The following is a 26484-nucleotide window of genomic DNA, read 5'->3' as shown; positions in this document are numbered from 1 at the left end:
TATGTATGTTAGATGTAAGATTATAAATAAATATATTATTATAAATTAATATGAACTTAATAAAAGTGTACAGAGGAACTTGTTAAAAATTATCGTTTTATACTCTTAATTCCAGGAAGTGAGTTGACTGAACTCCTAATCATACATCAGTCGTAAGTAACAGGTGTTTCTTGTCAGAATTTGTCATAAAATCGCATCAAAATTCGTATATAAATGTTGCCTGCGTGAAATACCTATCGCCACAGCCTAATAAAAAAGTGCGTGCGTACAAACGCATGTAGTTAAAACTATTGCCATTATATAAAAAGTACACATGTCACAAGTGAAATTTCTTTGTAAATTAATTATTACTAAGCTAAAAGCCCCAATACATGGTAATGTACCAGTATATCATCACTCCATGTATTTGTATGTCTATATTCACACTAAATACTAACTGCTAATAATAATATAAATAAATAAAAAATCTGCGTTTACTGCACAAGACGTTATTCGACAGAATTGCCATTTAAAGTTCTTATATATAACTACTAAACTAATACATCAACCAACCATCAACGGTCTCAATCGATCTCTCCCTTTCAAAAACGCTTAACATCTTCATGGCGTAAAGTTTTTACCCTCATGCGCCTAAAGGAGTTTCACATTTAAAATATTTATGATATTGTCATTGACATGTCTATTGTATTTAAAGACAGATAAGTTATCTATGCTACTAACATTAAAGGTACACTGCTTGGAAACACACTATTTGATATATATTAGTTATTATAACCTACATAAGTTTAAGAATATTGTAAAAAGTTTATTAATACAATAAAATAAAAGTGTTCTTTTTACATTTAGTTTTAGTGTCTATTTATCTTTTTTTTAATTATAATTACTTCTACTGGATCGAATTAATATATTATATCACCATTAAATCCAAAAAAACAAAACAGTTCAGACGTACGAAATTACTCGTATATGAAGATATAATATACTTTTTTTACTTAATAAAAAAAACAGTTAGGTCTGGGTATCAGATTTCTGTATTGTTTATTTGGCAATCCAAAAGGTAAGTAGGTGAACTGCCTCCTGCGCGCGACACTCGCCGTCGTGATGGGTCGAAGGCAAGCTATACCCACAATGTTTTCCTTCACCGTTCGAGCGAATGTTAACGTACGAACCTACTACCTCAGGGATGAAAGTCGCTCGCTGAAGCCACTAGTCCAACACTGCTATGTGTGCTGTATTTTTACTTAAATAACTTTCATTAATAAAATTACTTTTGTCCTTTTACATTTTTATGGATAAAACCGAGATAATGGAATGATTTGACAGTTGACATTTGCTCCCCTTATTATTGGTGGCATTTGAATTCGATTTCTAATGAATTTTTTTGATATTTTGATATCTATCCAACAAATATTTCAACAACATAAACGTAATAATTGAATTTTTTACTACTAATTCTTATTTTTTGTTGATATTGTCTGAAATAAACCAAATAAAGTTCTATATTTAGATAACAATTTTGACGCCATAGCAGACAGAGCGGGGCCAGGAACCAGGACTTGGCTGTCAATATAAAACCAGCGCAGCGAGCTTGCGCATCAGTTTGTGACGATAACGGACGCGTACACGCAGTGAGTATTCATTTTATAGCATTATTTTTGTACGCAAATTGTTTTGTCATCATCATGTTATCATTTTTGTCAACGTATATACGCTAGTATGATAAAATTCACCATTTTACCATAAACTATACGTTTGTTTTAAAATATTTTAACTAAATTTTAGTATAAACTTTTAATAATTACGTTATATTAAAAGTTAAATTGTATTTACATAATATTACTTACGTAGGCATTCAATATGAGCTTTGGTTTATATTTTATTCCAGTAAAAAATCTTTAATGTAATTATAGACAATAAATATTGTCCAAAATGAAATTTTGAGTATGGAATTACACAGATTACAATGTTACGCGGGAAATCGGATTTTTTTTAATAGTCTGTTGCAATTCTGTTTTATCAAATAATATTTGTGTTTAATTTTATCTTATATACTTTTAAACAAATTTTCAACTATATTTTGTTTTTAAGTTTATATAAATATTCCCGATGTGCAAATGTCAAATTCAAGTCGAAGCGGTAATATTCGAAGTAGAACAATAAAAAAACAATCTTGTTATGTTTTGTTTAACAATTTATAATTTTGAATTAAAATAAAAGTGTTTATTATGTCTGAAACAAGCGTCACAGTACCATTATAAGATGAATATATTAATAATGTTTTTATAATAAATTAACGAAAGGAAATCCTCGTTATATTCGTATCGAATTACAAATAGATAATTCTTAAAACGTCTTCAAAACCGGTAGTGATTTAATTGGAATTTGTAGAGGAATGAACCCATGGTTAAATAGACAAGGTCGCTTTCTATAAACGGGTGAGCATGGTTTAAGATATTTACTAACATATATAATTCATAAATGTTAGAATTTAAGTGGGTGTTGCGATCAACTTAAAAAGAAAATAGTTCTTTAGTACGCTCTTCTAATGAGATCCATGTAATATCTAAGTTCATTTATTCAGTACTTAAGGTACCTTCCGTCTTAACTTATTACGTAATTAGCTAACATAAGTGACCATATCAATATTTAAAAAAGAAATGAACAATCCTTGGTCCTTGAAGTCCTACACAACAGTACAAATTTCAATTCCTTATACTTAAACCAAAGAGTAAAATTCGAGAAAAGTTTGTACGACTTGGCGGGCACACTGTCATGCCCAGATAAATTAATTTAACTTTTGGTCGCAAATAAATGAATGCATGCATTAATTAGTTAGAAAATTTCGTAAATTTGTGGAAACACGGCTTCATCTTAAAACAGCAGTTATTCTTTTCACATATTTTCATCACTCGGCAATGGAGTACCATGCAATAATGTGGTGGTGCGTGGTTTTTAACCCCATAGAAATAAAACGTCATGATTTGTAAAATGAATAAAAGAAGATACAAATGCTTGGCTTTAACCTAACCTAATGTAATTCGCTAGGGTCTGGGAGCTGAGACAATATCATTCATCATGAATGTATCATTTTTTTAAATTTACAATGACATGTCGTAACGGTAGAAAAAGAATTTAACTTGCTTTAAGGTGTTATTATACATTAAGTTCAAAGATAGATAGATAGAGCTTTTTGTCTATATAATTTTTATTTTGGATTTGTTAAATAATTTGGGTTTATATATATATAGATTTTCCCGCACACCACAACTATGTGTTCTGCTCATATTTCCGAACAAATTCAACGTAGGCTAGAGCGTACCAATTCCTAAAAGGCTGGCGGCGCAATCGCGAGCCCTCTGGCTTTGAGGTCCATAGGCACATAACACATAACCTCAGGTGAGCCTCCTGCCCGTTGTCTTTCTGTTGTAGTTTTCTTACGAACAGTGTGACTATACATTAAATGGTCGTAACCTTTAAAAAATATTATTATTATATATATAATTCATCTTCATAGAATTTCCAATAAATAAAGTATGAAGACCAAATTAGTAAAAATTAGTTAAATATACAACAACATTAGGCAAAAGTGCGGCTGTGTACCAATGGACTTTCCATGTGCGGATTTTAATAGTTTGAACGGCTAAGTAACACATCGTAAGCCGGCATTAGGCCATAACAATCCACGGCGTGTGTCATACACCTACTTGCCTATTAGACCAAATTATCATAAAACAGATACAGAACAGAGGCCCAAACTCACAGAACACATTTAATTATTGTAACCCTAGCTAGGACCGGTCTCTGACATGAACATTATAACTGTTATAATAGCGGACATATAAAACTTGATTTATTAAAATACTGCTCGTGGCTCGCTATAGCGAACCCACTATCCCTAACTTCGGATCTCGTGGTTAAAAATAGCACTATTGGGTGTTGAAGAATATCCATGCCTGGTTCCTGCTCTAAGCTATTTTGTGATACACACACATTCACATTGAGTACGATCGTTTCTTGAACGACCTTAAGTTGAATTCTTTCGGAAATAATTCAGTTGGCAGCTGGTTCAAGATAGTGGTGTTGGCTTTTAAGAATTGGTACGCTTTTCTCTTGAAGGGGTCTAAGTCGGATCGCTTCGGAAATACTTCAGTGGGCAGCTGGTTCCACATAGTGTACGGCAAAAACGGTTCTCAGTTGTGCAATGACGGATGTAGAGACACAGATGTAATTTCGTATTCTGTAGTGTTTTTCTTATTCTAAAGGATTATAATAAAAGACAAAAAAATCACGAAGCTTTAAAAGATTCTAAACTTAATTAACGAAAGCAATTTCGATAATTCTAACATAAAAAATCTTGACCGTGACCTTACGTTTGACATTTTGAACCAATACGGCCATCTTTGTTCAACAATCGCATGTAAAAATATAACTTTTTTTTCTATTTTTATAAATTAGTCTTATAAATGTAGGACTCATAGAACGTAAATAAAAATGAATCAGTGGTGCTACAAACTTTTTAGGTCTGGACCTCAAATTGCTGTATCTGTTGTATGATAATTTATCAATCGAATAGGCTGGTTTCGTCACAATGTTTTCCTTCACCGTTCAATTGAATGTTAAATTTATAGAAAGTCCATTGGTCCTTAGGGATGTGTCCCGCTGAAGGCTAGGCCGCACTGTAGCGTAAATTGACGAAATTAATTAGCAATTAAACATTTCGATATTATAATTAAATAAAAACGTTTTTTTCTCTCTGTTTGTTTAATATTTTCGCTGAATTAATTATGCTCTTAATAGATAAATAAAATACTTGCTAAATCAAGGATTTCTAAATACTTGCTTGCTTTTTTACGAGAGTAGCTTTTTTATAGAGTTATTTTCGATTAAAAATTAACAAATTCATCGCGTTTTGTATTTCATTATTGTTTGCGTTACATCCTTGTTGATTGATTAATATGTGTGTACATTTTTTATACTAAATGTACGAGCCAAGGCTGTGCGTATTGTTCACTCAAGCTTTTAATGTTTTATAAGCTATATATAGTTATAGGACAATCTAACACTTATGAATTTAATTTCTGCGACTAAGGGGTTTTGTGGGAATCGCAAACGTCAAAGCGCCATCAACAATCGCCCTAGCCGGGTTGTGGTAACAGGAAAGCCTCATCCCCTTAGAAGTTAAAAGGCAGTAACCATGCATTCCTCGTAATTAAATAGCCCAACATCGTGGCACTCACAAAACAAAAACTAACGTTACAAAGAAACAAATTTACATGCGATTTTGTTCCCTTTGTAGTAGAGACTCGTGGGCCGAGGGGTTTAAGTGCACAGCTAATTAAAAGATTTAAGTTGGCGACTGGTTGTACCAGTGACACCAGAGCTGGTGCTTTCCTCAACGAATAACTGCCAGAATACATCGATAAAACGCCATTAAAGCTACACAGACGCCATACTTTTTAAATTTGTTGTATTGAAGTTATACTTGTTTTGGGGCGTTAGGGAAAAATTATGAGAGTAAATTTTTACGATGCGCGCACACCGTCACACAACACCGACACCTTGAAGTTAGCAAAGTCAACATTAAAAAAAACCATTTGTTTAATTATGTAGAAATGTATTATATGATATTTAAATAAACTTTATTTAACTAGATGCATACAATACCTTTATTCTATAGTTAGTGTCGTTTTTTCTACAAACGTAGAATACAAGTTTTGAAAAGATTTTTATTTTGTTACGCCAAAGAAGTATAACTTCTAACGCGTGTTATTGTCTTTTTTATGTATCATTATATTTGTATATTTATATCTAAATAGGTCAAAAACAAATTAGTTAAAGCAATTATATATGTTGTATAGTAAAAATAATTGTAAATACAATAAATTTAAAAAAAAATCCTCGAGGCAATGTCATCTTTAAAGATGATGTAACACGTTCTTATGTAAGAATGGCACTCGCCAGCCCTCTGGCATTGAGAGTGCCCATGGGCGGCGGTATCCAGGTGCCGGTTTGCCCCCTGTTTTAAAAATATTTACAAAGTTTGAACGAAGTTAAAAGGTTAAAAGGCAATTTAAACAGAAAGTACAATTTCCTTCTTCGCCAACTTGGATTCAGAACAGTGTCAGAGAGTTTTTTGACAGTTCTTCTTGTACCTTGATTTAAGAACTGGTAGTCAAAGTACATCCTTTTTAATATTTTCCATCTTTACAGATAATGAAACAATTCGTGCTATTGGCGGTTTTGGCTGTGGCCCACGCGCAGTTTCAAAATGGACGAATCCTTGAACCACCTGTGCCATCGCAGTGTGTCCAGCGAACCATTCACGAGAGATATGTGGACAGTAAGTTTGTTATTTGTTAACAAAAGCACATTCACTATCCTTACACTAAGCCGAATTAAAAAAATAAGATACAATATCGCTACTATGAACTCTGTGAACATATCTTTATCGACAGTGGAAACATCATACAGCCTCAACGTCTTTGTTAACGAGGATCTGTGTAAGAGACTGGTTCTGACCTTTGGAATCGCAAACCTTCTCCTCGACCATCGCACAGATACAAAGGATCCTTTCTGAAAGAAGAGTTGGGTTGATCACCCCAGCTTGACTTTAAGCCGATAGTAGGCCAACTGTTAGTCCCGTTTTTTTATTTATACATTTCAGCCCAGTCCTTTATTTGCTCGATTACTACGTGCATGCATGGTCTGTCATGCTACTCCTTCGGTAAGTCCTTTCGGGAGTGTGCGTTACTGCAGGCTTTTTCAGGAAGTTCTATTGGTGCCTTCTTTAGTTCTCATGTCATTTTCACATGTATTTTATATAACACTAGCTGACCCATCAAACGTCGTTATGTCATGTATTATATACTATTTCAAGGAAACGTATGGGAACGTACATTGTGACACTAGAATTTTATATATTCTATATATAGATAGATATTCATAAGGGATTGGCCTCATTTTAAGTGTGAAGTTTGAGGACAAAATACAATAAAGTTAAAATCCTGAAAACTATTCGTCTGAAGACAAATCATTATTTTGGTACAGAATCTGACAACAGATTGACTCAATATTTAAAGTTACTACAAAGTAAACATCATTTGTAAACCTGAAGTCCAACTACACCTGTACACAGCATCTCGGTCGCATCTTCAGTGCTGGTTTGCTAAAAATTAACTATACATTAAATTTAATGTCCAAAAAATGGAAGTTATTCAGATTGCAAGTCTTCGCCGCGGCGAATAATCTGAATTAAAAATTAAAAATTATTTGTTATATTAATGTGAACACACAGTATTATCATATTTGCGAGCTGAGTATTCTGGTATACATTGTTGTTACTCGTGGGTATCATAAATAGTTGTAATATAAGCATAGAACGCGTCGATCCTTTGATGTCAAGCTTATCCTTTAGATAGCTGTCAAATGAGCCATTTGCTATTTTATATAAAGCTCATCCTTCGCCTCCTTTCAAGAAGTAATACTGAATTAATTGATACTTTGATCATCCAGATTGGTACACGAAAGGCTGGAACGTATGAACAATAATTAGAACTTCGTTTGAGTTTTAAAAGAGACAAAATTAGACATTAGATAAATCGTAGACTAAAGTTTCAAAGCACTTAAAATGTTAGATTAGCAAAGGAATTCCATATCGTTATCAAAAGTCCCGTTGAACAGGTTTTTATCTCGTTACGGGGGAGAGATAACATTCTTTAAAAATATTAATGAAGACCACGGAATGTTACTAGTAATGTTACATCATTTTTTACGAGAAAACGTGCAGGAGGCTCACCTGATGTTAAATGAAGACCCACATGGGTCAATGGAGACTCACATTGCCGGAAGGCTCGCAATTGCGTTGTCGGCTTTTCAATATTTGGTACGCTCTTTTACTTCAGTTCAGACGCGTCAACGTCAACGCAGAATACAAAATACCAGCTGCCCACTGACTTCTGGCAATGTGAGTGTCAATGGGCGGTATCGCTTAGCATCTGGTGAGCCTCTTGCCCGTTTGCCTCGAATTACATTAAAAAAAACCATCTGTATCACCTCGATGTCCGTCATTCCACAACTGAGAGTTTTTTAAGGCAGTTTTTACCGCGCACCACCACTATGTGGAACCAGCTGCACACTGAAGTATTTACGAGCAAACTCGACTTAGGGTCCTTCAAGTAAAGAGCGTATTACTTCTTAAAAGGCCAAAAACTCACCAGCCCTCTGGTATTGAGAGTGTCTATGGGCGGCGGTCTATGTTGTATGTGTCTATGTTAAGTGATAACATATGAAACTCCTGCCCGTTTGCCCCCTTTCCATGCATCAAGGAATGAAAGGAAAGAAAAGCTTAATTATTATTATTCATAACAAAATTTTTGTTGTTAAATTAGTGCAATAATATCATAAGTAATTATTGGTTGGTTGAGTTGGCCCCGGTAGATAGATCCCGTGACCCCAGAGCTAATTTTCTCGCTCAACGAATAAGTCACGAAATACTACCAGCGTTACAGCTACAGGGACCAAACTTTTTAAATTTGATTTAATTTTCTTTTTATTTATATTTAATCATTTTTATAATAATAAACATAATATGTAGGTGTAGAACATTGACTGTACATTTAAATGTTGCTTAGGTTATATAAATAAAAATGAATCACAAAATTTATTTTTTAATTACATTGTCTATACGAAGTCTAATCTTTAAACAATATTGTCGTATAAAAATACGAATAACGTTTGTATGTTACGATTTTGCTTTTAAAGCTTTATTTCAAAGTGAATCTCACGGCCCGGATAGCTCAGTCGGTAGAGCATTGGACTTTTAATCCAAGGGTCCAGGGTTCAAGTCCCTGTTCGGGCGTTAATTTTTTTTATTTTTCTTTAACATTAAAAACTCCGTTTGTATGTAATAATATCACTTTTTTAATGTTCTACACCATTTGAGTTTTTTACGGCATAAGAGCGTATATCACGAATTACGGGAGACATTTACTAACGCAGTAGAATAATGTTATGTTCAAAACGTAATTTTCTAACCTACATTTTTTTCAAAAACAAAAGCGCTGTTTTCCTTTCGCGTTCACAAAGACATTTCCACGACAATATGGAAAGTAAATTTTCTATTGATACTTGGTACCCAGTTCCCATGACTCTATTACACAATGTAAATAGCGTTGGAAAAACATTGATTTACACTTTTCCTAGATCTAGTAGTATTTATGTCATCATAGAAGCATGTGTACCTAAGAGCCAAGAGGTAGGTGGCAGTCTCTACATATTCAAAGACAATTTACGTTTAATGTCCATCAAGTCCCCAAGTCGAGTATTTCGACACCCTTAAAGTTCTTTATAGTAGCAGTAGCCTTGTGTCTTCACATTCCTAAGGTTAGATCTCCTGCACCAATGGACTGGTATGTGCACAAAACATTGTAGGGAAACCGGATTGCCTTGCCTAGATTGAAAAATCATGAAATTGATAGAAAAATCTGAAGCCCAACCCTAAAACTTTTGAAGCGTCAGATTTATTTATTTTATAACATCATTGTGGATAAATTAGAAGGCTGAAGTTTTGACGCAGCGATTGTATGAATGATATTTCACACTTCTCGCAGATAGCTAGAAGTAGTTGTATAAATCAAGGAAAAGCTTGAAGATAAATAAGTTATAACTAAAGACAGAAGGCCTTAAGTTGGGGCTGAATATATTAACCGACTTGCTTTTTGCCGATTGCATGGTTCTCACAACTTTTTACGATAGAAGAGCTGCGTTGCGTGACGTGGTTTTTAATAACATTAATCTTATTATAGTCTATAGGTAGGATAAAGTAAATTGTCTTTTGGCATGTAGAGCTTTACGTCGCTTCAATGACAATTGTCACAAACGTATTTGACATAAGTGTCCGAATTTGATGGTTTAGGTACTTTTTACTGCGAACTTTGAAACATATCTAATAATAAAAGCCCGTTTAATTTCCACTTATTACAAAAACAAAATTTTCGATCCAATTCGACTTAAGAAAAGAGTGTACCAATTATAAAAAGGCCGGCACGGCACTTGAGCCTTCTGTCAATATGAGTGTCTATGGGCGGCAACTTCACTTAACATAAGATGATTTTCCTGCCCATTTGCCTCCTATTACATTAATAAAAATAAAGCTTAGATATTGTATATTTTTTTCTTGTTATTCTTATATTCTAGCTTCCTTCAGCAGCGTTGAAGGCCTCTCTGATGTGAACTGAACTCTCTTCGTATGTTCTGTCCATCTTTTTTAGGGCGCTTTCTTCTCCTTCCCGTTGATCTTTTCCATATAGTTGTCATTAAAATCCACCCCTGCATTTGCATCTTGCCATATAACCCGCCCGACACATATCTTGAGCGTATCAATTGAGCCCTCTAATATTGAGAGAGAGTCCATCGGCAGCGGTATCTCTTACAGCAACTAAGCCTTTTACTCTCTGTTCTATTTAATAATTGTCATTTAAACTAATTCTAAGACTAATATTTCTCGTTTATAGAGTTTGTCTTCGGTCGTCCGTTCCACTCTCTGCCACGTATCAGCTGATTCCCTGAATTTCCACCTTCTAAATGGTCTTCCTCTTTTTAACCAGTACTTTCTTGTCCCACTCTTCTGTTCCATTTGTCATGTGTTCATTTCCACTTAAATTATTTTAATTGTTACATTATTTTAGTTGTAATATTAGTATAGATATTCCTTATTTGAGGTCTAAATAATTCGTTTTTGCAGACAAAGGATATTACTTCTCTTGGCGGGACCCAGCACAGCGCGGCACAGAAGTTGACTGGCTGACTGCTAGAAACTTCTGTAGACAGCGTTGCATGGATCTTGTGTCTTTGGAGACCAGCGACGAAAACGAATGGGTTAAAGCACGCATCGTACAGGATAAGGTATGATAATATTCGTAAAGGGGAAAATAGGACTTTATACAAGTATTCAAAATAAGGAATTCAATTAGTGATCACAGAGAATAGCAAAGAAACACTTACCACTTTCTTGGTTATATTTATACTATATTCTGTGATATTAAGAAAATACTAAAATAAAAAAAAACAAGACGCAACAAAAAAAATTGACTGTATAGAGAATATCTTGGACACGAGGATGTAAAATAATATATTCAATTAGTAACACAGATTACGGCAAATAAACAATTAGCACCTCCTTGGTTATATTTATGCTATAGTCTTTGATAGAAAAGACTAAATTTCATAGGATACTAATAAATGCGTAATGTTATTTCATACATATTTCATAAATTAGAAAACATTTCCTTCCAAATATATACAGAATAGAGAAATACCAAACCGAACATTTATTTTCGTATTATCTTTACACAAATGCTCCACTTAAAATATTTGAACGTTATACAATGCGTATATCCGTGTACATTTTCTCGCACCAGCGCAACAGTTTTTCATGACAATGGCCGAACCTTGACATCCATAATATAGAAATTTTAAAATTCACGTCACGAATTTTCGGAAATAGAAAGCGCATACGCGTTCGAAAGCGATAAATCTCTTGTTTTATGTAACAGGGGCATACCAGAAGGAGGCTCACCTGATGATAAGTGATACCGCCGCCCATGGACACTCATATTGATAGGAGACTTTTAAGTGCGTTACCAGTCTTTTAAGAATTGTTACGCTTTTTCTGGAAGGATCCTAAGTTGAATGGGTTCGGAAATACTTTTTTGACCAGCACAGCTGGTTCCAGCTGTGCGGCAAAAACTGTCATAAACGCTCAGTCGCGGAACGATGGACGTCGAGGTGATACGGATGGTATTTTGTATTTTACCTTGACGTCCAGTGATGAAACTCAGCTGCAGGTACTAGTCCGAACAACTCCTCTGAATATTCCATTGTAAATGCGGTAGATTATGTAGAGAGACGCTTCATTTCAATGCATCTGAATTCAAGTAGATCAAAGTAATACCAAAAGTAACCAAAGACAAAATTCCAGGTCAAATACATCTGGACTTCTGGGCGTGTATGTGACTTTAAGGGTTGCAACCGTCCCGACCTGCTTCCCAATGATGTCAATGGATGGTTTTGGACTGCTGAACTCCAGAAACTGGCTCCGACAACCAACAGGCAGCAGAACGACTGGTCCGAGGGTGGCGGTATTGGGAAACCACAACCTGACAACAGGGTGAGTATTCTTTCCGACACCGAATCTAGCAGTTCGATTCGTCATTATCTAGCGCCAGCAAGTTGATACGCCAGCCTACCTACCCAACAACGAACCAGCGATGGCAACTCCTACAGTTCCTCCTAGGACCGTTTATAATGTTTTATTTAGTTATAAGTCCTAAAACAAAGCTCGCATAAAATAATACAAGATTTTACACTTACACATCGATTATTTTAGAACATAATTAAAAAAAACATTAACTAAAATAATATATTTCTGATCTGAATGAACTATTTACGGTTTTAACCACTATCTAGAATTTATGAAGGTTTAGTGGTAGTACATTCTAGTAAGTTGTGGCAGTACTTGACTTGTTCAGTTTATTATTCTATGCAGAAACGAAAATGTTTATCTTACATCAGCAAGTACAACAGTTATTCTATCGGCATGACGAATTACACATGACGTACACAAGCGGATGCGTAACTTTACTTAGGGAAGCACCGATCACCATTTTTTAATAGAACCGTGCAAACGGGCAGGAGGCTCATCTGATGTAAGGATACCCGCGGCTCATGGACTCTGCCAATGCCAGAAGGCTCGCAAGTGCACTGCCAGTCTTTGAAGAATTGGTACGGTCTTTCTTAAAGGACCCTAAGTCGAATTGGTTCGGAAGTACTTGTGGGTAACTAGTTCGCCAGTTGTGTTGCGTGGCAGAAACTACTGTGGAACGCTGGACGTCGAAGGATGGTATTTTGTATTCTGCCTCGACGTCCGATGATGAAACTGAGCTGCGGTTCTTATCCCAAAATTCCCGTTGTTTAGAAATAGATGAAACTCAGTGGCATCACAACCTTTTTAAGACTGGGCCTTAGATTTCTCTACCTCTTTCATTATCATTTGTTTACATGTATCATCAATTTACGGCAATTTAACCCAGAAGGGGGGGGGCTTCCTCTTGCCAGCAAAAGAAAGCAAAGCTCTCAAAAATATTTTTTTTTTGTAGGAATCTTCGAAAATTTATTTCGTTTTCAAGCATACACATTGTGTAGGTAATATGTGTAAAAAGTAAATAATTACTGTTGACGTAATCACCAATTTAAGGAAATCAAAGGACACAAAAACCATATAGTGCTTACGTAATATCTGAACGGGCCTATTGGCAAACAGTCGTCTTTGTCTACAAACTTTTAACTCTTTGTGTTGGAGTTGGACGACTTCAGGGATTAGACTAGCACGCCGAAGCCACTAGGCCAACACTGCTCTATAATAATTATATATAGATATATGTTTTATAGCATTAGAGACCTTATGTCACCATAAGAAACGATGCGTGCGTAACGTATAGGCATAAGGTGATGTCATACAGTGAAAACGAAAGCGCTATATTTGCAATTACGAAATTAAAATCTGCGGCAAACATTTCTCCGTCACAATCCAATACTTATAAGGAAACTTGGTTAAATAAAAAAACCCCGAAGCAACCTTACTTGCTAAACATAAAATAAATACCTTAGATCGACGGTGTCAGGAACGGGTGGCTGATCACCATCTATTGAGGGAAATTACATAACAGATCTAGAGCGTAGTGCCAGGCTATCAGCGACTTTCATCTCTGAGGTCCTAGATTCGATCACTCACTGTGAATCAATGGAGTTCCTGTCTATGTTCGCTCCTAACATTCCATCGCTCGATTAAGGAAACCTTAGCCAGTGGATATGTCAGGCACAGGAGGCCAACTACTTGCCTGTTAAAGTGACAAAGGATCGTGAAAGAGACACAGCCAGGCCAGACCTAAAAAGGTTGCGTGGTAGTTTATTATCATTACATAATTTCGCAACATGAAATGTAATCGAAAGCATACAAGCGTTTATTTGCCGAAGGGCGTTCCCGCATACTTTCGACGGCTCATCAATATTCCACCAGCATCGTCACATTGTTTGGCACTTTCACCAGACGAATTATTCTTTTGACATTTTCGCTCGTTCATTAGTAACACAAAGATGTTTTAACTTTCTTCAATGTGGAAATACGTGAAAAGCAAATAGATTTAGAAAATTAAAAATTTCTATTGGACTAACGTTAACGCAAAATGAATTTGAATAAGTTCGAAAGGCATTAAGATCTTCATATAGTCAACTCAATTCATTGAGATTTTTAACGATAATCGAATAAAATTATATACATAAGATACACGTTGTGTGTGTGTTGCCTGGAAGAGATTGCTCGAAAACGATAAGGGCAGTCCTCCTTTTCATTTAATTATGTTCCATGTTTTATATTGTAATGCAACGAAGTGTTGTAATAAAAATATCGCTACTGAGAACTCTGCGAACATATTAGGACGTCGTATATATGTCGTAGTAAAGTTTAGCATTTTGATGTAAATAAAGCAGCGTCGAAAACGTTTAACTATCTGTCTGACCGAAAGCCAGCGTGTTGATTAACAATATTAATCAAGACTCCGCCATGATTATTCCATTTGTTATTGTTATTTCGGTGTGATGATGAAGAACTGAGAGCTTGGAAATTCCGTGTTTTGCTTTATTGTAAATGGTTAGGTTAGGTTAGTCTCGTTGCCTAGGAACAGGTTTCGTTCACTCACTTGTCTGCAGGAACTTTAGCGAATTGATTGAATATCGATCTTTCATTAACTGTCTAGAGATTCAATTAACTTTCTGATGTAACTACTTTACTGCGACATATATATGACTAGCGGACCCGACAGACATTGTCCTGTCTTAACTATGAATATTAATTTCGAATTAGTATAATTAAATAAAAAAATATTTCAGCAACAATGTGTTAATTATCCTAATACTTTATGACATTCAACATTTTTTGTTTGTTTTTCTGGCGCGTGTGTAAATAGTTTTGTTGGTATACACAGAAACAGGCGACATATAACTGGCCATGTGAAAAACATGGTTTTTCTTTCATAAGAACCTTCTTCTGAAAATAAAAAACACAACAAAAACAATTAGCGAAATCGCTCCAGCCGTTCACGCGTGTTGCCGTGACCAAGGGAAATAGAGATTCATTTTGATATATATAGATAGATACATAGATAGTGGAGTCACCATTCAGTCAAGCGTCTTTGTTAACGGGGGTTTTTGAGATGATAGTCATACACAATTCATTATGGCATCAGATTGAAAATAATCTTAGAATTAAAAAAAAAACTATCCCTACAATGTTTTATTACCTGTACGAGGATACAGAAAAAAAATTATCTTATAACCGGGGTTCGAACACCTCATACCTCATACCTCACCTCACGTCAGATTGAGATTATCTCTTTACCACTGATAGATGTACCGTTTTGCATTTTGTTTGCCTAGAACACGACTCGTAACAATTATAAATTGTAATTTGGTATAAGAGATACTAGATCCGTTCCAAATTCGTATACAAATACTTCGAATTAAAAAAAATATGATTTTCCGTATTCAGTAAGAACTTTTGCTATAAAAAAAATGCAGGCGCAATTTTTCTATGGTACTTTACTTTTGCTCTGGAACAATATTCGATGTTGTTCGTTTATTATCCGTAGCGTTGACGCAACCTTGGAAACCAAAAACTCTTTATGAGATCGGGAACGCTGTCAGTATCACTATAAGAGTAATAGAACAAGAGAACTTTGAACGGTGTAGTCAGCGTTAAAAAAATTGCGCCTTAATAGATATAATAAAAATACAGGACAATCGTTTATTTTTGCCTTACTCTATATATAATATTTACTTTTCTTTTACAGGAATTGATCCAAGGAGGTGCGGCTGAGCATTGCATCGCTATTCTAAACAACTTTTACAACGATGGAGTCCACTGGCATGACGTCGCCTGTCACCATGTCAAACCATTTGTTTGCGAAGAAAACGACGCATTACTAAAATACGTCCGATACACGAACCCCAACTTACGAGTTTAATAACGTATACGTATTTTAACACACCATTTGCTATGGGTTTGATAAGTATTAAATATAATCTATGTCAAATTGCATGACTAATTCCAGCGCCCCCTAGCGCTTAGGCGTTGAACTTTCAAATATTTTGACGTATTGACCAAGTATTACTTGTCAAACCTAGTAATTGGAGGGAAAGCCGTTAGTATATAACTGAAGAATAAAACATATTGGTATTCTTGAAAATACAATTATGTAAAAAATGATGTATGTATTCAACAAATAAGAAAAGATGTTTCCATATGTACATATATTTTCAGAATTTAGGGCATTCCTTCCCATGGTGTTAAATTTAATAATTTTAAATCAAAGTATGAACATCACTTTTATATGTAATTTTTTTCTCACCTCAATAGTATTATAACGTCTAAGTACTTAATTTATTATGCGTTATTAAATAAAAATATTTAAAACAATCAATTATTTATTTACACATTTATATATATATAATAGACCCCTGATAAATATTTTATGATAATGGAATGAAATCACTTTTTAATTTCTTAATTAAATCAAACTAACCTGGATTATATGGCAAACAAACTGATATCAATAGAGGAAAGATATTATAGTAATACAAGATTAGTACTGTACCAATTTAGACAACCATTCAATTTTAATGAGGAAGTATATTGAGGAAAATCTGAATCATTTGTAGAGACAAAATACTTAACAAGTATAATTTTATTTTCACTTTTAATTCAAATTTGGATAAAATCTGAATAGAAAAATGTCACACAAGAATTAAAAAATACAATTAACATGCCAAAAAGTATGTGATTTACAATATTCACATAAATCTGAATCAGTTATAACAATGTATGGTAAATATCTCTGCACAAGCAATAATATGTGTATATAATTAAAAAAAAACCCTACTATTGCTCGTCTGAAGCTATTAAAACAATAATGAAGCTTTGTAAATATGTATTCTTTATAATATTTTAAAGTATGCCCAAACAATGCAGATATCACCTAGAAAGTAACAAATAAAAGACTGTACAAAACAGTATTAAATTTTATTCACATATTAACTAGCTGGAAAAAATAATCTGAAGCGGTAGGCATATGATTTGCTTGAATTTTTCTTAATCATAATGAACCATAGACAAATATTGCAGAAATATACTAATGTCAATAGCATTGTGATATGCATTAACCGCTACAGCCGTAGAAAACTTAGTTTTAGTCCAAAACTGGAAAACAAATTATTATGTTTAACTAAGTTGGAAATATATTTGTGTTTCATTAATTATATGTAAGATGCATAATTCTGGCTTGAAAAAACAAATACCTAGAAAGATTTATAATAATTAATACTAGTTATTGTAAGTAGTAAAAAGGACTGGGCTTACTCTCTATTAGCAAAGTCTTCAATATTTGAAACAAGGGATTCATTAGATTGCTGTGAATCAGGCAATAATGCAAAATCCTTATCAAATTGTTCTTGTAAACAACAAATCCGTTCCATAATAAATAGTAGTAGTATTGCCCAAAAATATTCAAACTCAAACACTGTGTCACTCATTTTTTGCCTTCTACCATTATAATATGATATCCAAATTTGGTCTTAATAGGAGGGTCAGTATACATTGGATTTGTTACTGAAGAAATTGGTAAAGCAAATGCTGCATCTTGGAATGGTCCCACCATAGAACCGCGCGTCATCCAACCCAAATCTCCACCTTGACGCGCCTTGTCCTCACTATATGCAGCAGCTACATCCGGAAACTTTTGACCGGCTTTCAATTTTTCTAGGGCTTCTAAACATTTTGACTGTTTCTCGCACAATATATGACGGACTTTGACAGCGGTACCACCTTTTTTTTCTTTCCCGCCAGATTCTAAATTTAAAACAAGAACATATTGAAAACACGTTTATATCCAAACTAAACGAAGTATCAAGCAATTATAACCTTTTGAATCGCCGCCGGATTTTGATCCACCTTTAGCTGCCGCGTTACCCTTCCCACCTTTTTCAGGTTGCTTTTTTGGAGGCATTCTTACTAATTTGTATCTTACTTAAAAAAGGGAACACAAAAGACAGTTTTTATTAATAAGTTAATTTAAAGCAGTCCGTATCAGTGTTTTGATCATTTGTTTTGACATTGGTATTTACATTGGGATGTCAATGTCATTCCATTCCAAGTAATCATTAACTTCTATACGACATTACGGATTACAGGTAAAACAAACTAGACTAAGAAAAATAAGGAATTTATGAAATTGTTAAATTTATTAACAAAATATTCTCATCATTATTTTTACTTATAAGGAAAATTTGTAAAAAAGCTGGGAAGCCGATGTCATAAACAATAAAATTTCAAGCATAATTTATGTTTTCCTGTAATTCGACAAGATTGTAAATTCTTCCCGTTAACACGTCAACGTTTGCGGTTTCCAGTTTCTATGCTGATTAAAACTAACTGGGATCACGCGATTATGTTGTTTTGTCACATAAGTTAGGTCCAATATTGCATTACAAATACATGAAAATTTATCGGTTATAATATAATAATAATTGAATTGGCGGTGAAATAAAACTTTTGAATTAAAGCTAAACATAAAATTACTCGATTTTTGTCAAATTTGAATGCCTTGTAAATAATTCAAACTAGGTACAAAAAAATTGGTACTCGGTAGTCGGTACAAAGGTGGAACGAATAATGTTGTCTAGTGTTACGTCACTATGAAAGTGATACAAAAAAAACAATGTTAGTTTTAACCACCCCGAACGCATTTTTTACACCAACTGTATAGTTTACGAAAATATTTATATCCAAAAGATGTTTTAGCATCAGTAAAAAATGCCCACGGAGCGCAGTACTCCACCACCAAGGGGACTCTTTGTATGGAAGGAGTCGCATGGGTCCGCCAAGTATCCGCATTATACAAAAATATCAATAACAAGGCTGCTAAAACGAAAGGTTTCTATGAAGTTGTTAACTCAAATTTAGTTTCATGAAGTTTCTCTGACAGCACGAGTCCAGGGCTGCAAGGTCGTTTTACAGAGCTTGAGATCATCATCAGATATATTGCACCCTTTTCGAAACATTCGGGAATGTCATTATTAAAAATGTTTAAGATCAAAGATCCTGATTGAGATTGAGATAGCTGTCGGCATCGCTATTGGAAGTCACTGAGGAAGAATCCTGGCAGTAATATACCAGTGTTCAAAGGTTACGGATTTAGGGTGTTTGGTTTGTTCCGAACCACCCGCTTGTGGAGCGGGCAGATGCAGCAGTTTCCTGCAGAATTCAGTTGGCCTCTCGGACACCATAATAAAAATAATAAATAGCCTTTTAATACTTACTTATAAAACAAGAAGTTAGATTAAGTTACTTTACTTACAAACAACTATTAGTTTTGTTAGTAATTTTGTATCCTAAATTTACCTGTGTTAGTTTTTTCTTAACCTTACTATTAAACTATTATTCTTCATTCTTCAGAACTCCTCTGTAGGTGAAGGCCTCCTCCAAAGATAGCCTGTCCTCTCTGGGTTGGGCTACTTGAATCTTGAGTGTTTTAACATTGTATTATTGTAGTAGTGGTACTATTAGTCTGGGACTGGGACACCAAATTCCTTGTAAATAAGATCAATTCTCGTAACCAGTGGTGTCATATGAACTTTTTATGAATAGAACTATATATTAATGATCGACAAGGTACAAAATAAGTTGCTTAGAACCTTCTATAAAAGAAGGCACAACTTATTTCCTCAACTTTATCCTACAAAGTTTTTGGTCCTAAGGTATGTTTCACCAAAACTTCGTAGGCATTTAACTTTAGTCAAATTTGGTATGAAGATAATAAATAACGAGACGGCGAGCACAGAAAGGGTAAAAGGCACGGGTATACCCTCCTCAGAGAAAACTCTTCTCTTTAATCTTAATTTGCGAAGTCACGTGAGACATGTATGAAAAAATGTGATTTTTTGTGCTTATCGTACATTTAATATAAACTTTTTTATACTTACATTAAAAAGTTTATATTAAATGTAGCCTAACATCATTTAGTTACAATATATTTTAGTTAATAATTTAACTTTGACATTATGTTAATATTCTTATTATATGAGCAGTGTTGGCCTGGTGGCTTCAGCGTGCGGCTCTCATCCCTGAGGTCGTAGGTTCGATCCCCGTTTGTGCACCAATGGATTTTATTTCTATGTGCGCATTAAAACATTAGCTCGAACGGTTACGGAAAATCGTGAGGAAACCGGCTTGCCTTAGACCCAAAAAGTCGACGGTGTCAGACACAGATGGCTGATCACCAACTTGCCGATTCAATTCACAAACGACCTAAAAAGGTTGTAGCGCCATTGATTTTCTTTTTATTATATGACATTGTAAAAATTGATATTACACTTGCATGCCTATTTATATATGATTGTGGGGATATTTGTAGTTGATCGATGTAATTCTACCACTATCTCGGCAAATAAACGATTCATTATAATTAATAATAATAATTAGAAGCGTATAAATGTAAGCTTCATCAGCATCAGCAGTAATCATCGCAGACTTGAAGCCAAAATTATCTCTATAGATTTTTACACAATCAGAAATTGTAATTTAACATTTTCGTTTCCGATAATCTCCAACAACATAAGTGTTGTTACCACTTATATTTATGAACCCTTAAGGCCCATTTAGATGGAGAGAGTTTCTTGTTCTGTGTCGAAGATACGATTATTTTAGGGCCTGTACGGTCGCACAACTCTCAAAAAAGTAAGTACATTGTTTCTAGTCGCACTTTAATTCGTGTATGCGGTGATGTTAATTATTTTTGACTATGTATTTGCGAGTTGTTCCCACGAGAATGTAAGTGCGTGCTCCTATTTCACCATGCCTGCTGCTGATGTCATGTAGAACATGGTGTGTTGGTTGCAGCTTCTTGCAAACGTTGTGTAATATAAAAAAACTTGGCGATTTAAAAGAGTGGCGGAGAGTTTATTGCCAGTTCTTCTCTTCCGTTCTAAGCCCTTGATTTGAGAACTGGCAGTAAATGAAAAATTAGAAGCATTTAATGTATATTTCATTTTTATTGACGTTCATAAGTGTACATTGAACACAATGTACACTTAGGTAACAACCTATATGAATAAATGATTTTCCATTTTTTTGTCATCGTTTCTTGAATTTTCCATTCGCCATACAATGGAATAAATATATGGTGGACGTGAGTAGTTTATGTATCAATTTTGAAAGACACGATTTAAATAACTTCGCTCGATAGAAAAAAAAACCAAACATAGCCAACTTTTGACACTTTTAATTCATTTTATGACGAAAATGTATAAAGGACATGATTTTGAAATTAAGACGATATATTTTATCGCAAGCCAAGTAATCCATTTCAGAAAAAAAATTGATAAAATTACATTAATTTAAAGTTTTACATACCTAATTGTAATTACGGACCGGCGCGCCTCAGCGCTCCAGCTCTCCATTGCGTAGCGTAGTCCACCCCGAGACACTAACACAGCAATGCGTGCTGGCCTTAAAGAATATAAAAAAGTTTCTTTGCCTTAACATTCACACCTCTCGCTCATTCACTTTAGCGACAATTGGCTCGCAATGGAAAATTTATTGTGTCCGTGTAAACAGAGTTTCAACAGCAATAATCGCATTTCGAGGTTTTGGGCCAGTTGCTACCATGAGTGCAGTGCACGAGGATATTTTTTATTATATCTGCTTTTCTAAGACAATAATTAATTAACCGGAAACGGCAAAAAAGATGTTGGCTTCATTTTCATTTTTCGTGTTCCGCAAACACTCGTAACTTCTATAAAGTTCAATGAACTTAATATTATGGGCAGCGCCAAAATTAAAGTATTTTTGCGCCATTTTTAGATCAATACCCTAATAATCACTAAACAGTAAACTCGAATGAAACATCTCGCACTCAAAACGGTTCAAACCGATTTGTACGATACTAGTACATGTTCATACTTGTCGAGATTTAGTTCGCGCAATTAAGAATCTTCATACTATAATGTCTATGTGTTTACAGACGCAGGAAATTATCGCCTAGCGATAAATCACTAGCGATTCTCGTGTGACATAATCGTAGGCGAGAATTTAGTTTTTGCCTGTATGTAAACATTTTGATACGATAATGCTATGGAGATTATTGCTGGTTATAGTCGCGTACGATTTCACGCACCAAAACTCGAGAAAAGCGAGATAAATCTCTAATCTTTCCATCTAAATTCTAAATAGACCTTTAGATAAGCCAAGTTAGTATTCGTTAACCCCTAATTTTATGTTAGTTATTAATCGCATATGTTAAACGATTATGGTTAATTGACACCCAGCTTCAAACAAAGTGTTTCATTTAACATATATTTGAACCCACAAGCGCCACAGAACTCATATATAAACATTATTTTACTCGATGTTTCTATAGGAAATTGTCAAGATATAATTTTAACTATAATATTATTGAAGTTTTATAGTCTGTGACCTTGTGACGGACTCAATTATAATAAGCAGTTACAAAAACAAGTTAGATGCGTTCTACCAATGCAAATATGGAAATTTATTTAGTTTTTACACACTACTTTCGGCAACACACATAAAAGTTACTTAGTTAATTTGGTAATTTATGATATAATATTATCTATAACTAAAATCGCAAATCTTGACGTTGCAAAGAAATGCCTCTCTCTGCATCTTCTACCGCAGTTACTATGTGTTGTGAGTGGGGGAGTTGTTTGGACTAATCAAGTTGAGCTAAGTTTCATATAAGATCAGAATAATGTCTAGCGTCCCACAGTGTTTTTAGGCAGTTTCTGCCACGCACCACAACTATGTAGAACAAAACTACTCAATGAAGAATTTCCAAACCAATTCGACTTGGGGTCCTTCAAGAAAAGTCCTTCTGGCTTTTTACGTGTCCATGGGTGGCGGTGTTTAACATAAGTTGATCCCCTTATGCGATTGTTACAAAAAAATTTAATACACATTATAGAATGATGTCCCGGCCGCGTATGTTATTGTGAACACGATTAACTTAGGAATGGAAGGATTTTGGTACGGCTTTAACCAAAAAAAATCGATTGAGGAAGTTTTAGATGTATAATTGTTTATGGTTTTGTGTAAAGTGACGTAATATAACGATTAATACTGATGAGAATAATATTATACACTTACGAAGCTGCAAGCAGGAATTTATATTAATATGGATAATATATAAAAAATTAACGTACATAAATAACATAGAAATCTGCATGTTTATTTTTTTTATTCCAAAAATTACTTTAATAAGCGGAATATTCATTTCAACGTATATATAGTAATCCTTACATAAATTAATATAACAAAAAAATGTGTGCGTGTACGAAGAAGTGAACCTTCCTTATGACCTTATTTTTGAATAATGATCTACTATATGCAACTTTATATAAATTGGTTAAATAAAGTTTAACAAAAGGCTTTTATTATCATAGACATGAATAGAAATAATACAATTATTTCATTTTACCTTATTACTACTAAGATTATTACAGAATTTCATTTTGTAATAGAATTATTACTATCATTATTATCGTTATTATATATTTTTGTTATTAATGGCTTCGAATCTACCACGGGGCAGGGACAAGAAGCCAATGGCCTGTTACCAAAAAATGAGACGGTAACTTTTTTTTCCAACGCCGATAAAGAAGTTTCACTTGAAAAAATAACTAACCTTAAAATATATTATTAAAAGAAGCCTGTTTAGCTAAATACAGATTATGATTTTGTACAATCTGGCAGTCTGCAGCGAGACATAATTCAAAATGGCGCTTTAATCTATCCCTTTGCTGAAAGGCGTTTGTCGAGCTATAAAATAAATATGTTTATTCAATTAAAAACTTGAAGTAAAATCTCTGTTCACGTAAGAAAGACTTACCTTATTACTAATAATTGAATTAATTATTAAATATTTCCTTATATCTTGAATTTATTCAATAATTTAACTATAAACTTACAAACTCAACTACGAGATAACAACTTATTTAAGGAAATACTAGGCTTTTAAGCGTCAAATTGTGTAACAATAATAGTGACTAAAATAACTAATAGTAACTATATATATCCAGCAATTATTTGGTATTGAATCTCTGGAATGTGAACAATATGATCCTGATGTCTTCTCACGATATTTGCAACGGTAAAATTGACTGCCCTGACTTATTGTCGCTTATACAATTTTTTGACGCCCCTTCATGTTCATACAAGGCAAAACCAACTATTTCCAATTCTTCTGTATAATACAAACTATTTACGTAACTTAGTCTAATATATTTCCTGTAACTAAAAATGCTTAAAAAATACCTGGTCTTGCCATATATAGTGAAACAAAGAAAATATTTTTTTTTTCTATTGCAAATAACATTTATTACTTTCGAGTGTTAATGTTATCAATAAAAGCACGCATTCATGGGAAAATATTCACTGACAATTGTACGGATTAGAGACTCCAAATTTTCATGGCCATAGAGCAAGCCGTACACAATAAATTATAATCCATCGGGTTAAAATCGGGACTAGATGACGGCCAATCTTTAGGTCTAATGAAGTCCAAAACGTTCGTTTCCAACCAAGACCGCGTAGACCGGCGCCGAGTCTTGCTGGAAGGACCATTCTTGATTATTGAACATGGTGTTGGGCCTCACTACCTTCTCAATAATGGTATCTTGATACACGTGAGGCGATGTTTTGATGCCTATTTCACAAAAGTATTGCTCAGATACTTCTTCATACCTAACACCCCACCAAACCATCACTGAGGTCGGATAGTGCCCACGTTGCACTTTGTTAACTAATTGGGAAGCGTTCTTAGAGCTTTGAGCATAAATACGGTCATTTTGTTTGTTCAAATGTCGCTCAATTGTAGAAAATTTTCTCTTGCGTAATGAAAATTCTTCTGTGACCTCCCTTTGCATACCGCTTTAGTTGTTGTTTCGATTTTACCACCCTATTCATCGGTTAAGAAGTGACCAGAACGTTCCCTATAGGCTACAAGTCCTAAGTCATCTTTTAGTATACGCGACATGGTTCTAGGTGCTATCTTCATCTTCCGAGATAAAACATTTTGCTTTCGTCCAGGATTTCTTCGAATTCTTTCCCTTACTGCTTTGACCAACCTTTTCATACGAACACTACGTGGACGGCCAGATCTTTTTCTGGCACAAATAGAGGAGGTCTCGTTGTACCTATTAATACACTCGGTACACAAACATTTTACTAATACCGAGAGTATGGACAGTTTTAAAAATTGAATTTGGCTCCATACCTACTTTTTGTATTGCAATCACAGCTATCACCCTGCTCCATTTAAATATCGCAAAATATTGTACTATGTATTGGCGCCAAAATGAGAAAACGCAATCAACAATTATATAAAAATGACAGATTCCAAATTCAAATGTAATATTTTGTTTATTTTTAATTGTAACAGCATTTATGGCCAACTTATTGTTATAAAAACTCTGGTATCCTTTATTAGATATATTGCCTTTGTTATTCATGTTGTATATTACATATATTGCATCTTACAATTTATTACACATAAATATTAATTTTTCGTGTAAAAAAGTAATAATTATTAACTGGGTTTTATGTGTATATTTGAATGTGTAAGCCGTTTAGATATTATATAAGTAGCTATACGGATAATAATAAGCAAATAAATAAATAAACCGTTATTTAATAATGTTCGATAGCTGTTAATTTATGTATATTTTTTTCAAACGAAAGCCTACAGAGATAATGTATATTTTTAACATCATTTTGTAGTCCTAGGTTCTGTTTTTTTCTAAAGAAAATTCGCGTCTAAACACTTGGATCGAAAAAAGAAAAAAACACAGTTTCTTTATCTTTATTTTTTTGCCATCGGTCTGCTTAGGAGTGACCACATACGTCCTTTAGCATTTTAGAAAATTACGACAAATATAAAAAGTTTTGTACCTTTAAAGCTGACGTTTCCTCGCTGTATTGCGATATTTATTCGTCGAGGAAGCACCAGCTCTGTGGTCACCGGTCTTTATCGAACTTAAATCTTTAATTAGCTGTGCACTTAAATCCTTTTTAGCTAATAAAGTTAGTCTTAAATTACTTATAAGTAAGTTAGTTAGATCGTCATGTTAAATGTCTTAGTAAAGACACATGTAAAAAAAAGAAGCTGTGCACAATCCCGCGGTAAGTCCTTTTAGTTTGATTTGAACTTTCTTTGATTTATTTTAATTTTCTTTTTTGTATGGTAATCCCATATGTCACCCTATAAACCACGCGGTTTAACCCGCTGAGGCATCAAAACATGGAACTCGTTTCCACGAGGAAAAACCTAATCTTATTTATATAATTGCAAGCTAATACTCATG

At 34.1% G+C, this 26484-nt stretch overlaps 2 protein-coding genes and 1 non-coding gene across 4 annotated transcripts; 2 read left to right on the top strand and 1 right to left on the bottom strand.

Annotated features, from left to right (window-relative positions):
* Positions 1 to 1551: 1551 nt before the first annotated feature.
* Positions 1552 to 16525, top strand: LOC123717893. The gene is made up of 5 exons (XM_045674144.1): positions 1552 to 1628; positions 6211 to 6340; positions 10742 to 10902; positions 11978 to 12166; positions 15903 to 16525. Exons 2-5 carry the CDS (start codon positions 6214 to 6216, stop codon positions 16074 to 16076), a joined length of 651 nt encoding a protein of 216 aa, XP_045530100.1. The 5' UTR covers positions 1552 to 1628; positions 6211 to 6213; the 3' UTR covers positions 16077 to 16525.
* Positions 8785 to 8857, top strand: Trnak-uuu. The gene has a single exon. It is a non-coding gene; the product is annotated as a tRNA-Lys (tRNA).
* A 590-nt stretch (positions 16526 to 17115) lies between the features above and the next one.
* LOC123717897 (peptidyl-prolyl cis-trans isomerase NIMA-interacting 4) lies at positions 17116 to 18233 on the bottom strand. Of its 2 annotated transcripts, XR_006754893.1 has the most exons (3): positions 18029 to 18233; positions 17468 to 17956; positions 17116 to 17308 (listed from the first exon to the last, which is right to left on the bottom strand). XR_006754893.1 is itself a non-coding variant. In XM_045674149.1 (2 exons), exons 1-2 carry the CDS (start codon positions 18111 to 18113, stop codon positions 17637 to 17639), a joined length of 405 nt encoding a protein of 134 aa, XP_045530105.1. In that variant the 5' UTR covers positions 18114 to 18233; the 3' UTR covers positions 17116 to 17636. The 2 variants fall into 2 exon arrangements, 1 of the variants encoding a protein (XP_045530105.1); XM_045674149.1 differs by having other exon boundaries at positions 17116 to 17956.
* Between the last annotated feature and the right edge of the window lie 8251 nt (positions 18234 to 26484).

This window comes from Pieris brassicae, chromosome 13 (assembly GCF_905147105.1).
Source record: "Pieris brassicae chromosome 13, ilPieBrab1.1, whole genome shotgun sequence".
In the NCBI taxonomy this organism is placed as follows: domain Eukaryota; kingdom Metazoa; phylum Arthropoda; class Insecta; order Lepidoptera; family Pieridae; genus Pieris; species Pieris brassicae.
The sequence above is the reverse complement of the archived record's forward strand: the minus strand, read 5'-3'. Positions and strand labels throughout refer to the sequence as shown.

Excerpts from the sequence above, each read along its gene's own strand:
- LOC123717897 (XM_045674149.1), bottom strand. The coding sequence starts at position 18,113 with ATGCCTCCAAAAAAGCAACCTGAAAAAGGTGGGAAGGGTAACGCGGCA. Across the intron at positions 17,957-18,028 it reads ATCCGGCGGCGATTCAAAAG|AATCTGGCGGGAAAGAAAAA; the intron begins GTTATAATTGCT and ends TTTTAAATTTAG.
- LOC123717893 (XM_045674144.1), top strand. The coding sequence starts at position 6,214 with ATGAAACAATTCGTGCTATTGGCGGTTTTGGCTGTGGCCCACGCGCAG. Across the intron at positions 6,341-10,741 it reads TCACGAGAGATATGTGGACA|ACAAAGGATATTACTTCTCT; the intron begins GTAAGTTTGTTA and ends TCGTTTTTGCAG. Across the intron at positions 10,903-11,977 it reads CACGCATCGTACAGGATAAG|GTCAAATACATCTGGACTTC; the intron begins GTATGATAATAT and ends ACAAAATTCCAG.